The sequence below is a fragment of the Maylandia zebra genome, unplaced genomic scaffold (assembly GCF_041146795.1).
Source record: "Maylandia zebra isolate NMK-2024a unplaced genomic scaffold, Mzebra_GT3a scaffold11, whole genome shotgun sequence".
Taxonomy (NCBI): domain Eukaryota; kingdom Metazoa; phylum Chordata; class Actinopteri; order Cichliformes; family Cichlidae; genus Maylandia; species Maylandia zebra.
Genome location: NW_027490041.1, coordinates 6087358 through 6103352, shown reverse-complemented (window position 1 = coordinate 6103352; position 15995 = coordinate 6087358). Strand labels below are relative to the sequence as shown.

The window sequence follows — 15995 nt, the reverse complement described above, 5'->3', positions numbered from 1 at the left end:
TCTAACATGCAGAGATCTGTATGATCTGTTTCATAGAGTCTAACCAGCCTGTACAGGTAACAACAACAGTCACTGCATCACTGACACACAAACGTCATCTCTGTCAATAACAACATTCATACATGGAATAAAAACACATCAGTGGATCATTGCTGGAGCTGATGTTTGTGCTCCTGGTGCAAAGGCTCTCAGTTTCCTCCTTGAAATAACATCAGTGGTGGGTCAGCGACATGCTTTCTTTCCCTCTCAGGTTTAAATATCTGGGACTCTCCACCGTTTGGTTTTAGAGCTGAAGAAGCTTCTCAGATGAAACGTCTTCCAGAAACTTAAAGACGTCTCTTTTCTCTCCAAGCTCCTTAGATCACATGACCTGGATGACTGAACCTACAGACATATTGACCTGGTTTCATGGTCACATGACAGGTCAGAGGTCAGCGACTGTAACTCAGTTCCTCCTGTTAATGTGAACTCACTGAGTGTTTGTGGTTTACCTCTCAGACTGACTGAAGATGATGATGGAGGAAGAGGAGGACAGAGCAGAGTCTGCAGGGTCCAGCTGTCCGTCTGTGAGGAGTGACCGGTCCAAAGGTCGACCTCCAGCCTTCAGTGGTGAACCTGGAGCAACGAGGTCAGAGAGCTGAACTCACTGAGTAACAGAAATAATTCTGCACTGACATTATAATCAGTGTTGACTCTGGTTGATTGTCTGACTGTGTTTGTGAGCTGAGAGGAAATGAAAATGAGTTTGTAACAAAAATCAGTTTTGTCCAGTTTTCCTGTAAAAAGCTGAACTCTAATCTAAGAGGATGTTACTGACAGGAAACAGCTGCATTATCTGCAGTCTGTGTGATCACAGCTGCTTCAATCATGTTTGTGTCTGCAGAGGTCAGAGGTCACAGTCTGCAGGGTCCAGCTGTCCGTCTGTGAGGAGTGACCGGTCCAAAGGTGAAAATCCAAACTTCAGTGGTGAACCTGGAGCAACGAGGTCAGAGAGCTGTGATGACTCCTTTACATGTTTGTGTTTCCTGGATAAATATGACCTGAAACATCCTCAGATTGTTACAAAGATTCATTAAAAAGAAAACAATGAAAGAGAAAAGATCCAAATGTTCGACTTGGTCATTTGCTGTTTGAGGACAGTGATGCTCATATCTGTGGGGAAAGTGTGACCTGAGTGGGTTCATGTTTGTCTTTAAAGAACAGAGCTGCTCTGATTCTCTTTGTGTCTGATCTGTTAAACAGTCTGAGAGGTCACACAGAGACCCAGCAGCTAAAGCCTGGATCATACTGGCTGCTGTTACTCCATCAGGACAACACTGAACCACAGTGGTGTGGATGTAGTGGATAAATCCCACCATACTGATGCTCAGAGTTAACCACAGGGAACAAAACCAGATGTTACCTTCAGATTGTGACCTTTGGAGTGGACGATGCAGATTTCAATAGAGAATAAATGTTGTTGTTTTTCAGCTGTGAAGAAAGAATCTAATTTTCTGAACTTAAGAATTTATGATGCTGGAAACAACATGGAGACTATAACACAACATTTCCACTGTGTTCATAGAATGAATGTAAAACTGTCAGACATTCATTAAATATGCAAAATGTCTACAGAAGCATCAGAGGGTCAGACGTGAAGCACTCAGTGATTTTGATCAAATGACTCATCAGTTATTGATCTGTACTACACTGATCTACCACGTTAGTAAAGCTGGTGTTCTGGTGGTGGAGGGAGACTCGGATCATGTTCTGGTTTTGGAGCAGTGATCTGCTGATGGTTCAGTTTGATGAGCTTCTTCAAAATCATCCCTGACATCACCACTGAAAGGACGTCCATGAAAACAGACTGAAAATTACTGATATGTTCACAATCTGAGAGTTTAAAACTTGACAGACTTGATTCAGATGAAGTTATTTGAGCAGAAACTCCTGGATCTTTATCCTGTGTTGATCTAATCCTTCATGGTTCCTCCACAGAGTGGACCAGCAGAGCTCAGAGGTTCCCAGTGGTCAGTCTGCCCAGCAGCATCAAACACAGCTGGACTCCATATTTATGGTCTGTACATGTACAACAACTACTTTATTATTAATAATAATGCATTTATTTATAGGTCCCTTTCAGAACACCAAGGACTCTGTGGACTAAATGACCAAAAGAAACAAACTTTGAAATCAGACGGTGCAAATGTGATCACAGGGAAACGTTTTAAACATCGAGGCTTTAAACAGAAACCAAAGTGAAACAGTTTGTAGTCGAGATCAGTGGGAATGAAGCTGAATAACTGTTTCTTCAATAACTTTGAGCAATAAATGACAAATATGATGGAAATTAGCAGCATTAGCACTTACTAATGATGTGAGCTGACACTCGGCTGTATTGAGACGACCACATTAGGTGGTCCTCAACTGTAATGGAAACCAGTGGATCCAGTCCAGTCGTGGTGACCTGTGGTGAGTCGATCTGAGCAGCTACTAATGGAAACAGGGCCATAGATGTGTTTGTGCTTAATAACAGTGAATCACATGAGTTTTACATTACTGTTAAAATCTCATGTTGTTTGTTAAAGTGTGCAGTTCAGGGTGTGTTACTAAAACACTTTCCAAAGACCCAGCCCCCATAAAAAGCAGCCAATCAGCTTCTAAGAGTTACACACCCACACATATCTATCAGGTTAACTCTGGTCTAACACACTTGGATTTAGCTTGAAGAATGTTCCTGTACGAGGACTGAAAATGATTTAAAAAGCAGCCAATGTCCAAAGAACAGCTTTGACACACCTTCATAAAACCTGCAGAGCTCTTAAAAAAGAAAAACTAGCTGAAAGTCTGGCTGCTCTTATGAAAAGTACAGAGAAATTATGGGTCGCTCAACACTTGTGCACAATATAAGAGTTGAAATAAATCTAAAGAATAACTCAAAGTCCTACAATCATACTGATAAAGTCATCTACAGCTAACTATCCAAGTGGATTTGTTTAAGACAGCTCCATCTGCTGGTGGCCCTCTGCAGGTGCATGAAAGGGGCGTGTTTATAGTGAAAGTAGGGAAGGAGGAGGACTCTCAGCAGCTTCCAGCTCATATTCACACATTTGACTTCTCACTGAAAGCAGCAAGTTTGAGTGTCTGTACCTTAGTTAGAAGAGATAACATGTCAGTAGTAATTAGAGTTGATTGAGCAATGCTGTCCTTATAATGTAGTTTATGATTTTTATACATCTTTTTATGGACAAGTCCAGTTTTTCTGTAGAGCTTCTCAAGTTGGTGACAGCAGTCAAAGTTCACGTGTAAACCAGAGCAGCAAATCAGGTCCAAATGTGTTGTTCACAGTGAGTGGGATCATCATTGGCTGCTATGTTAACCTCCTGCAGCAGGATGTCTTTGGTCAGAGAATGGATAGATCACTAAGTCATTGTTGAGTTTAGGGAGACAGTAGACAGTTGGAGGAGGTTCAGCCAGTTGACACACAGTAGATAAAATAACTGAAGGCAGGAGCAGACACCTGTATGACTTTCCACCTCTCACATAGATTATTTCCCTGGGCAGCGCCACAGGGCTGGTAGATGTAAACAAAGCTGGAGGAGAGGATTTATTCATCTGAGAAAAGTCACAGAGTTGTGTCTTGATGCTCAATCATCCAGGTACGTAAATCCCAAAAAGCTTGATTCTGTTCATCTGGATGTTTTCAGTGGGAGAAACGTTTCATCATCATCAGGTGACTTCTTCAGTCTCAGCTGACTGCAGGTTTCAATCTCATAAACAGGACATTTGTATGACTGAAACCAGCCCACTGAAGGAACAATGGGCTGGGAGGTCAGTTCATTGATCATTGGTACGCATATTGTCAGGACCATTGATCAATGGTTGTTGATCAATGGTCATGAGTCCAGTTCACAGAGAGCTGGGGAATGGCTGCAATCACAGCATTGTAAGATGGTGACAGTTGTACCCTTAGGCCCCTCCTCCATTCAGAGATGGTCTTTCCTTTTCACATAAATGGCCTCCTTGACTCCGCCCTCAAACCAGCGTTCACATTTACTCAGGACCTTCTTGATGTGAAGTTCTTCTGCTTCGCTGGCTGCTGTGTCTGTGGGGATGGTGTTTGTTCTGTGTTGTAGCGTCCTGATGACGTCCAGTTTGTGCCCCAGTGGATGATGAGAGTCAAACCTTAAATACTGATCTGTATGTGTAAACAGAGTGAACCTTTAAGACCAGTTGCCTGTACGATCAACTCAGTCACCTGAAACATCTCCAAGTTTCTGGCTTTGATCATCAACCTGTTGGTAGTTCAGCTCTGAACACCAGTGAAATGTTTCTCCCACTGAAATCGCTGCATTCATATGAACAGCATCAACGTTTTGGGATCGTGGAGTTGTGGACAAAGTCTCAGTTAATCAGATAAAGTCAAACCTATAATTGGTAAAGAGCTCGTGGATGATATGCCCCTTGATGGTAAAGAAGTGGATGTTGTGTGGACTAAAGTTCAGAGTGGTGGGTCATTCATAAAGTATTCTGTTCCAGCTGCTGGAGGACAACATCATCACTTTTGTGAAGAACGAGCTGAAGAAGATCCAGAAGGCTCTGAATCCAAATAAGCCCCAGTGCTTGGAGTTTCAGAGGGAGGATGATGAGCAGAGGAGAAACAGCAGAGAGGCATTTGTGAAGATCACAGTGGACTTCCTGAGGAGAATGAAGCAGGAGGAGCTGGCTGACCGTCTGCAGAGACGTAAGAGGATTTATCTAAAGATTTAAGCTGCTGGATAAATGAGAGACTTGTGACACCAGTGTGTTCAGTCATTTCTCAGTGGGTCAGAAATTGTCATCAGCATTTTGTAAAATATGATTGTTAAAGTTGTATTTTTATTATTATTATTCAGAACTTCCAGCTGCTGTTTGTCATCGTAACCTTAAATCCACCCTGAAGAAGAAGTTCCAGTGTGTGTTTGAGGGCATCGCTAAAGCAGGAAACCCAACCCTCCTGAATCAGATCTACACAGAGCTCTACATCACAGAGGGAGGGACTGCAGAGGTCAATGATGAACATGAGGTCAGACAGATTGAAACAGCATCCAGGAAACCAGACAGACCAGAAACAACCATCAGACAAGAAGACATCTTTAAACCAATCAGAACAGTGCTGACAAAGGGAGTGGCTGGCATTGGGAAAACAGTCTTAACACAGAAATACAGCCTGGACTGGGCTGAAGACAAAGCCAACCAGGACATCCAGTTCATATTTCCATTCACTTTCAGAGAGCTGAATGTGCTGAAAGAGGAAAAGTTCAGCTTGGTGGGACTTGTTCATCACTTCTTTACTGAAACCAAAGAAGCAGGAATCTACAGCTTTGAAGACTTCCAGGTTGTGTTCATCTTTGATGGTCTGGATGAGTGTCGACTTCCTCTGGACTTCAACAACACTAAGAGTGTGACTGATATTACGATGCCCACCACAGTTGATGTACTTCTCACAAGCCTGATCAGGGGGACGCTTCTTCCCTATGCTCACGTCTGGATAACCACACGACCTGCAGCAGCAGACCAGATCCCCCCTGAGTATGTTCACAGGGTGACAGAGGTCAGGGGGTTCACTGACCCACAGAAGGAGGAGTACTTCAGGAACCGATTCAGAGATGAGGAGCAGGCCAGCAGGATCATCTCCCACATCAAGAAAGCTCGAAGCCTCCACATCATGTGCCACATCCCAGTCTTCTGCTGGATCACTGCTACAGTTCTGGAGCGTGTCCTGGAAACCAGAGAGGGAGGACAACTGCCCAACACCCTGACTGAAATGTACATCCACTTCCTGGTGGTTCAGGCCAAAGTGAAGAAGGTCAAGTATAATGGAGGACGTGCAACAGATCCACACTGGAGTCCAGAGAGCAGGAAGATGATGGAGTCTCTGGGAAAACTGGCTTTTGATCAGCTGCAGAAAGGAAACCTGATCTTCTATGAATCAGACCTGACAGAGTGTGGCATCGATATCAGAGCAGCCTCAGTGTACTCAGGAGTGTTCACACAGATCTTTAAAGAGGAGAGAGGACTGTACCAGGACAAGGTGTTCTGCTTCATCCATCTGAGTGTTCAGGAGTTTCTGGCTGCTCTTCATGTCCATCTGACCTTCATCAACTCTGGACTCAATCTGCTGGAAGAACAAACAACCCCCAAGAAGTCTAACACAGGAGAATCTGCAGAGACACACTTCTACCAGAGTGCTGTGAACAAGGCCTTACAGAGTCCAAATGGACACCTGGACTTGTTCCTCCGCTTCCTCCTGGGTCTTTCCCTGCAGACCAATCAGACTCTCTTACGAGCCCTGATGACACAGACAGGAAGTAACTCACAGACCAATAAGAAAACAGTCCAGTACATCAAGGAGAAGCTCAGTGAGGATCTGTCTGCAGAGAAAAGCATCAATCTGATCCACTGTCTGAATGAACTGAATGATCGTTCTCTAGTGGAGGAGATCCAACAGTCCCTCAGATCAGGAAGTCTCTCCACAGATAAACTGTCTCCTGCTCAGTGGTCAGCTCTGGTCTTCATCTTACTGTCATCAGAAGAAGATCTGGATGTGTTTGACCTGAAGAAATACTCTGCTTCAGAGAAGGCTCTTCTGAGGCTGCTGCCAGTGGTCAAAGCCTCCAACAAAGCTCTGTAAGTAAACATGAACTCATCGCTTCATTCTTAAAATCATGGGAAATAAATCAGAGGTGCTCAGTTCAAAGAACACTACCACTTTAGAAAAATTAAAAAATAGTCACTAAAATAGTCATGATACTTTAAATATTTCTCTCCAGCAGGACATGTCAGCATTTCTGAAATATTTTTGTCTTCAACTCGAATCAAAGCACAATCCAGATCCAGCCTATAAGAACATGAGCTCTGATCCTTCAGCCCCTCTGACAGGTTTATTATCCTCAAGTTGTTCACTTGTCTCCAACAACCAGGAGTCTAGCTCTGTTTTTTAAAGCAAATACTTGAGCTACCAGACTGCACCTACATCGTTTTCAGATGTTCTTATTTTAAGGTCTGGTTTGTGTCTCATCTTTATTGCAATCCCCCATGTCTCTCTGTTTTTCAAATATAAATCTGTTACCTCGGTGTGGCCAGAACAACATGGTGAACCCAAAATACAGACAAAGGTGAAGGAACTGAATATTACTAGACGTGAAGGCTTTATTTACACACAGGAACTTGACACTTGGAATTTTTTAACATGAACTGTGAACTATGGCGGAAGTCAAGCACTTGAAGCTGTGAGCATGAAGTGGGCTCTGTGGTAGGTTTCCGGAAATGGGTCTTGGTAGATGGTAATCTGAGTCACTGTAACAGAGGTAGAGCAGCATCAGAAAGATCACTGGTGGAGGTTACAGTAAGTGAACGAGGTTATCTTCAATGTCTTATTTGGGGTTTCTGTAGCTCAGGAGGTAAAGCTGGTCTGATCTGACCTACTGATCAGAAGGTTGGTGGTTCGATCCCTGGCTCCTCCAGTCTGCATGTCAAGTATCCTTGGGCAAGATACTAACCCCAACTTGCTCTCCGATGCATCCATCAGAGTATGAATGTGCGTGAATGTACTTAGAAAGCACTAAGTTCAGATAAAGTGTTTGTGAGAATGGGTGTGATTGGGTGGATGTGGCATGTTGTATAGAGCGCTTTGAGTACTCCGGGAGAGTAGAAAAATGCTATATAAGAATCAGTCCATTTACCATTTACTTGTCAGCAGTCGGAAAGCAACTTGGGGAAGGCAGGTGGTGAGGTCTGGGTGAGTACTTGTTAGCTTTGAATCCAGGCCAAGTGGTCCAGTAAGTCTAAGAGACGAAAGGCATTAATGTGGCTGTGAGTGAATCAAGAAGACCAGCATCCAGGAAAACATGACTGAACTGCAAGGGTGAGTAGATGATCCGAGGATTAGGAGGTTAGCAGAGTTATTGGGAGTGCTGATGTTATATTCAGCCTAGTAGATTACTGTCAGGTGTGGACAATGGACAGGCTGACCAGGCTTCACCCAAAGGCAGAAACCAGAGTCTAGTGGGAAACCACCGCCGCTCACACAGACCATGACAGCAGCATGACCCCCCCAAAGCATTCTCTTTCACTTGGCATCATTTACCTCTCCCTTCTCCAATTTCTGATGTGTCCACCTTTGCAATGATAACTGTGATCAGGGTGAACCAAAAAGGTGCCGTGGTGAACAGATACTTAAGTTTGGTGAATGCAGTTTCAGCTTTGGGGGACCAGATGCATGCTGAGACTTGAGTGGTGCAGCTACCTGACTATAGTTGAAAATGAACAGTCTATAAAAATTTGCTATTCCCAAAACCCATTGGAGATGCTTCTTGAATCTACAATGGGTACAAGGGGTAGGCCACTCTGTTAAAGCTTTCACATTTGCCAGATCCGTCTTCACCTGCCCCCGTGCCAAAATGTAACTGAAAAAAGTTATTGATGAGGAATGGAATTCACACTTTTTTGCTTTGACATAAGGTTTATTCTCCAGCAAACGTTGGAAAAATAGCATGGACATGAGACTGATGTTCCTCGCAGGTTTTGGGAAAAATGAGGATATCATCCAGATACACCAATACGAACCTGTCAAGGAATTCCCGGAGGACATCGTTAACTAATCTTGAAACATTGCGGGAGCATTAGTTAACCCAGGCGGCATGACCAAATACTCGTAGTCCCCCAATGGCATGTTTAAAACGGTCTTCCACTTGTCTCCCTGATTGATCTGGAAAAAGTGGTAAGCGTTCGGATGTGGGGTTTTGTAAACCCAGTGGCACTGTGAAATGGCCTGAAAGTAGAGCTAATGAGGTAATAGGTACTTATTCTTGATGGTAATATCACTGAGGCCCCTGAAGTAAATGCATGGCCAGAGAGAGCCATCCTTTTTCCCCACAAAAAAGAAGTTCCAACTTGAGATGACAATCGTTGGATTATGCCTGCACCGAGGGATTCCTTAATGTACTTTTCCATAGCCGCACACTCAGGTCTAAGCAGGTTATACAGCCAGCTAGAAGGCCGGGTGGAGCCAGAGAGTAGTTCTATGGTGCTGTCCTGTGGTTTGTGAGGTGGCAGTGAAAGCGCTTTACTTTTGCTAAATACTTCCTGAAGATCATGACATTTGGTGGGCACAGAGGAGAGATCTAAAACAGTCTCAGTGTTGGTTGATGGTTCCACAGGTTCCGGTGGACGGGCGGAAACAAGGCAATTTAAATGACAGAACAGACTCTAACTGATTACCCTCTGACCTGACCAGTCTAAGTGGGGGTTATGTAATTCTAGCCAAGGAAACCCGAGTATGAGTGGTTTGTGAGGTGCATGAAAAGCAAAAAAGGTAAGTGTTTTCTTGTGATTGCCAGGGGTGACAGGCTCTGTGCGCTGAGTTATGTGAGGGGACACTCGGTTATTTAATGACTTAGTGGGAATGGGCGGATTAAGGGGGCATAGAGGGATGTTTAACTGTCTCGCTAACTCAGACTCCATGAGGTTCTAATTGAACAAGAGCCTGAAAGGTCTGGTTAACTAGAACAGAGAGTTGGAGTTGCAATCTGGGTTTTTATGTTTGTGTGAGTATCCTCCACCCTTATCCCTGAACTTTCCAGTGGGCAGACCCTGGTGTGGAATCGAAAACAGACAGGTTCATCACGAGAAGCAAGCTGATCTTTCATGGTTTGATTTAATGACTGAAAAACATACAGCGGACGGTGGTTAGCACTGTTGCCGCACAGCAAGAAGGTCCTGAGCAAAAGTCTTTACAAACTCAACCAGGAAATCATCATGCGAGCAGAAAGAAAGAGGATGAGCAGATAGGTAAGCAAGAGAAACCCGCCAGCGTCCCAGGTTTCCAGAGAAGGTTCAGGTTCTAGGTACCTGAAATGGGATGTAATTCAATTCAATTTTATTTATATAGCGCCAAATCACAACAGTCACCTCAATGCGCTTTATATTGTACAGTAGATCGTACAGTAATAGATACAGAGAAAAACCCAACAATCATATGACCCCCTATGAGCAAACACTTTGGCGACAGTGGGAAGGAAAAACTCCCTTTTAACAGGAAGAAATTTTTGGTGTCAAAGTCAAAGCACAGATCCACCCAGTCTCTGTATTTCAGCTTATTTCCTTTATACACACATTTAACAGGAACAGTTTCAGACAGCTAGTGTTTACCTGACATTACCTGCGTACCTCACAGTTTGCAGGTAATGGGCATAATAATTACTGAACAGAGACATCCTGCTGTGAACTTTGTTGCTGTGGATCTAAAATGTAAAAATACATCTGAGAAGATTTCTAATCATGATTTTATGAGCCCCCAAAGTTTGATTCTGTTCATCTGGACGTAGCGCTCTCAGCGGGAGAAACATTTTGTCACTCATCAAGATGACTTCTTCAGGCTCAGCTGACTGCAGCTTTCCCCAATCTTATAAAGAGTACATCTGCATAATGACTCAAACCTAATGGTCAAGGAACTGACCTCCCAGCCTTATTGTTCCTTCAGTGGGCTGGTTTCAGTCATTATGCAAATGTACTTTTTATAGGGTTGGAAACCAGAAGTCAGCTGAGACTGACGAAGTCACCTGGATGAGTGACGAAATGTTTCTCCCACTGAAAGCGCTACGTCCAGATGAACAGAATCAACTTTTGGGATTTACTAACCTGGATGATTGAGCATGGATCAAGACGGGTTTTTATGAGGTTTACAGTTTCTTATAATTTCTAAACCAGAAGGTTGAGGAGATGGAGCTCATGATAACTGGCTACTGCCCTTCAGCGTGCTTTATGAAATCATCCAATCAAAATAAAGTTGGCCTTTAGGGAGAGCGGGGCTTTAAAGGGGAATCAGCCAAAGCAGCTTTTAGACAGAAAATGAAACGAGAGTCCAGGATGTGATACATTATTTATAACTACATTTACAGTAATCACACATATTAGAATTAATAAAGTGACCAGCAGTACTGCAGTAAGTGTAATACTGCAGTACTCACAGGCCTGTGCCAGCAGACACTGAACTACTGTCACTAAATCAACCTGGTCTTCACTGGTTTCCATTTACATACATTGGAATAATTGTGTTTAATTTGAAATATTTTTCTTCTGTTACACTTAAATTCTTGAACATTTTTTTATTTAATTGTGCATTGTAGTGTACTCATTTGTACACATTTGATTACTTAGATTCAACATATAAAGAGATTTTATTTGATAATAAATATTATTGTTTTGTTGTTCTTGTTATTTTTTTCAGGCTGAGCAGCTGTAACCTGTCAGAGAAAGTCTGTACAGATTTGTTGTCAGTGGTCAGCTCCCAGTCCTGTAGTCTGAGAGAGCTGGACTTGAGTACCGACAGCCTGAAGGCTTCAGCAGTAAAGCTTCTGTCTGCTGCAGTGGAGAGTCCACACGCCAAACTGAATATTCTGAGGTCTGACCGATTTGTATTCTTTTTTCTTTTGTTTGTTTTGTTTTGTTTTTAACTGAGAAAATAAATCCAGCAATTTAAACAGTAGAGGTAAACTTGATCAATTTACTGTTGTTTCGTACCACATCTGCTCAGCATAAAACAACAAGGATTCTTAAAATATAAGATTAGTTATTGTACCCTGATTACACTTTAACATCAGTCTTTGTTCATGTTTTCATTTTCAGACTCAACGTCTGTGAACTTCTAGCAGAAAACTGTGAAGCTGTGTCCTCAATGCTCAGCTCTCAGTCCTCTACTCTGACAGAGCTGGACCTGAGTATCAAAAATGTGCAGGATTCAGGAGTGAAGATTCTGTCTGCTGGACTACAAAGTTTAAACTGTAAACTAAATACTCTGAGGTCAGATCAATTGACATTTTGTTTTTTTTAAATGAACCAATTAAACATTTTATTCAAGGGTTCCGGTTCCGGCGCTCGTGGGGATGGACACCTAGTACGAGAGCTCTCGACTGAAACTTATTAAAACTGCCCCAAGTAAATTAATACACTATCTAAGTGCACATAAAGAGGAAAAAGGGGTTTAAATGATGTCCAGAAAGAACAAAATAGCTAAGAAGTTAACGTTTGAAAACGTGGAAGATGGCAATGTGCAGCTAACAGAAGGGGCTAACGTTAGCCCCTATAGGGCTAGCCGAGGCCACTCTCCCACTCCTAGCCGCGAAGATTCTGGGACAGAAGATGAGGTTGACCCAGCAAGTTTGACGCTGATACTGAAAGAACTGAGAGGCGTTGGGAAAGAGGTGAAAGAATTTCGAAAAGACACGAAAGCGCAACTGGTGGAAATAAGGGGTGAGTTGGATAAAGCCAATGCGCGGCTTAATGATGTGGAAACCAGGGTTGCAGAACACAAAGATAAGCTCCAGAACACAGACGAGATTTTGTCTGAGATACTAACAATGCAATTCAATGTTATTTATATAGCGCCAAATCACAACAAAAGTCACCTCAAGGCACTTCATAAATACAGAGAAAAACCCAACAATCACATGACCCCCTATGAACAAGCACTTTGGCGACAGTGGGAAGGAAAAACTCCCTTTTAACAGAAAGAAACCTCTGGCAGAACCAGGCTCAGGGAGGGGCGGGGCCATTTGCTGTGATTGGTTGGAGTGAGAGAAGGAAGACAGGATAAAGACATGCTGTGGAAGAGAGACAGAGGTTAATAACACATATGATTCAATGCAGAGAGGTCTGTTAACACATAGTGAGTGAGAAAGGTGACTGGAAAGGAAAAACTCAATGCATCATGGGAATCCCCGGCAGCCTACGTCTATTGCAGCATAACTAAGGGAGGATTCAGGGTCACCTGGCCCAGCCCTAACTATATGCTTTAGCAAAAAGTAAAGTTTGAAGCTGATCTTCAAAGTAGAGAGGGCGTCTGTCTCCTGAACTCAAACTGGGAGCTGCTTCCACACCCAGTCCAACATAGCCAGGCTTTCTTTGCTGCTTTGACAAAACCTCAAATCCCAGTCAGAGATGATGAGCATCATCACAGTGATGATCATTTCTCTATTAACCCAGGCTTTCTGCTTCAGGATCTGTGCATGCTCAGAAAACAAGGAGACCTTTAAACATAATTTCACTAAATGGATGGATTGAGCTCAGCCTACAGATGAACTGGTGCCAGAGATCATAAAGAACATCAAACAGTCAAATTCAACACTTTTAATGGAAATATGAGATTAATCTTAAAAGTAGAGATAGTGTCTGTCTCCTGAATCCAAACTGGAAGCTGGTTCCACAGAAGAGGGGCCTGAAAACTGAAGGCTCTGCCTCCCATTCTACTTTCAAATACTCTAGGAACAACAAGTAGGCCTGCAGTGTGAGAGCGAAGTGCTCTAATGGGGTGATATGGTACTACAAGGTCATTAAGATAAGATTGGGCCTGATTATTTAAGATCTTGTATGTGAGGAGCAGGATTTTGAATTCAATTCTGGATTTAACAGGAAGCCAATGAAGGGAAGCCAATACAGGAGAAATCTGCTCTCTCTTTCTAGTCCCTGTCAGTACTCTTGCTGCAGCATTTTGGATTAACTGAAGGCTTTTCAGGGAGTTTTTTGGACATCCTGATAATAACGAATTACAATAGTCCAGCCTGGAAGTAATAAATGCATGAACTAGTTTTTCAGCGTCACTCTGAGACAGGATATTTCTAACTTTAGAGATGTTGCGCAAATGGAAGAAAGCATGCAGGAAAAGTTTCAAACAAAACTAACATCACTGGAGGCTTACTCGAGGAGGGAGTCGCTCAGACTGTACAGGGTGCCGGAGGGAGAAGAATCGGGAGCTCCATCTATGGCCCACTTTGTGGAGAAGCTACTCCGGGAGAATCTCGCCATCCCACCATCAACACCGTTACAAATTCAGAGAGCACACAGAGTGTTATCATTACTCCCTCTGGACGGCTCCCAACCCAGATCGATCCTGGTAAAATTCCTGTGCTTCACGGTTAAAGAAGAAGTGCTGAGGCTCGCTTGGCAAAAGAAAGGTTTTATGCTGAATTCCAGCAAGATCAACCTCGACCACGATTACCCCCCTGAGATCATGGCTATGAGGAAGGAGTATGCAGAGGCACGAAAGGTCCTAAAAGAGAAGAATGTACGGTTTAGGACCCTCTACTCAGCGCGCCTTAAGGTTTTTTTCGAAGAAGGAGTGAAAACCTACAACACGGTGGAGGAGGCAACGGCTGACCTGGCGAGTCGGGGCCTGCCGGTAAAGGTGATTACACCACCGGCAACCCCCAGAGAAAAACTACAAAGATGCCCGCTGTGGCGGGGAGTTGGTGGTTGGCGTCCGCGTCAGATCCAAGGAGCTGCGGGATATAGAGAGAAGCTGCAAGTATACAGACGTGAAGAGAACGAATTTAATGTTATGTATTAGCTATGGACAACATGGTGAAATATGGTTACTGTCGAGCTAAAATGGGTGGGGCTTCTCGTGCTGTGAGTGACGTCGCAGTGGAAAGCCCCCTAACTCAGGGGGTAATAAGGGGTTTCCCTTCAAGTTGTGAGGGTGTCAGTGGAAGTGCTCCACTGTCAGAAGCCAGCTTAGGAGCTTTCAAGCTCCAGTTATGTTCAAATGTTTTCAGTTCATTCCTAACTTTTTTCACTTGTTACTGTTTTAAGAGGGGGTTGCCTGCTGCTATTGAGTTTATGCGCTGTGGTAACTTAATATATCTTTATGGGAAGTGAGTCAGTGAAAGTAATCTCTTTTAATGTTAACGGGGTTCTGAACGTGATTAAGATGAATAAGATACTGTCCAAACTAAGGAAGGAGAAGGCCCAGATTGCATTACTTCAGGAGACACACATGAACCAAGTAGATCACTTGAGATTGAAAAGAAAGGGTTTTAAATATGTATTCTCCTCTTCCGTTAAGTCCAAACACAAGAGGGGTGTGGCTACACTTATCTCTGGTACACTTAACTATGAACATATCTAAGAACTCTGTGACGAGGAAGGCAGATTGGTTAGAATAACAGAATGGATAGAGGGGTCTGAAATCACAATTTTAAATGTTTATGCTCCCCCCGGGAGCGATTGGCTATTCTATAGGAATAGGTTTGATTTATTGGTGGATTCTCAGGGGATAGTTGTCTGTGGGGGGGTTTTAACTTTAGACTTGACCCTAAACTAGACTCCTCCTCCCCAACCAACAAGGTAACAGCACTTACTAGAAAAGTCAATTCCTATATGGTAGAGATGGGGATAATAGATGTATGGAGGGACCGCTACGCATCTACCAGAAATTTCACTCATTACTCTGGTTCCTTTAAAGTGTATGCAAGGCTGGACTACTTTTTTATGTTTAAAGTTGATAGGTTTAGGGTCAAAGACTGTGACATATTAACAAGAGATCTATCTGACCACAGTCCTATCTCTCTATCTTTGCAGGTGGCTAGGAAAAAATGTACCACACTGTGGAAATTGTTATCGCACCTTAATGATCCTGCCATAGTTTCCAAATTAAAGGTAGACATTAAAGAATTTCTAGATGTTAATGACACAGGAGAGGTATCTCCAGCTATTCTTTGGGATACGCTCAAAGCGGTAATGAGAGGTACATTAATTTCTATCGCCTCCCACTTAAAGAGAATCAAAGGGCAAAAATTAGCAGAACTACAGGCAAATTTAAAGTTGAAAGAATAGGAAGACATAAACACCGCAAATCCTACTCTGAAGCAGGATATCAGGAAAATACAGGATGAAATTAATGATATTTACACCCAGGAGGCCCAAAATAACTTAATTTTTTTGAGGCAAAAATACTATGAGACAGGAGGGAAATCTGCAAAATATCTGGCACATAAATAACGCAAACAACTAGAGGAAAGTACGATATACCAAATCAAGGACCCCAAGACTAATATTCTGGAATCAAAATTAGAAGACATTCAGAAATGTTTTGAGACCTTCTTTAGGGAGCTGTACTCACAGCCCAATGCTACGGAGGAGAATTGTACTGATGCCTTTCTTAGCTCTCTAGAATTACCTTCACTCCCGTCTCTCAAAAA

General features: G+C 43.1%; 1 protein-coding gene across 1 annotated transcript in view; it reads left to right on the top strand.

Annotated features, from left to right (window-relative positions):
• Positions 1 to 352: 352 nt before the first annotated feature.
• The window catches only part of LOC112432190 (NACHT, LRR and PYD domains-containing protein 3-like), a 40186-nt gene continuing 24543 nt past the window's right edge, over positions 353 to 15995 (top strand). Inside the window, exons 1-8 of the mRNA XM_076881471.1 lie at positions 353 to 423; positions 499 to 628; positions 884 to 985; positions 1978 to 2056; positions 4519 to 4723; positions 4875 to 6648; positions 11249 to 11422; positions 11647 to 11820. Of these exons, the coding sequence (XP_076737586.1) occupies positions 510 to 628; positions 884 to 985; positions 1978 to 2056; positions 4519 to 4723; positions 4875 to 6648; positions 11249 to 11422; positions 11647 to 11820 (2627 nt within the window). The 5' untranslated portion in view covers positions 353 to 423; positions 499 to 509. The remainder of the gene's footprint in view (positions 424 to 498; positions 629 to 883; positions 986 to 1977; positions 2057 to 4518; positions 4724 to 4874; positions 6649 to 11248; positions 11423 to 11646; positions 11821 to 15995) is intronic.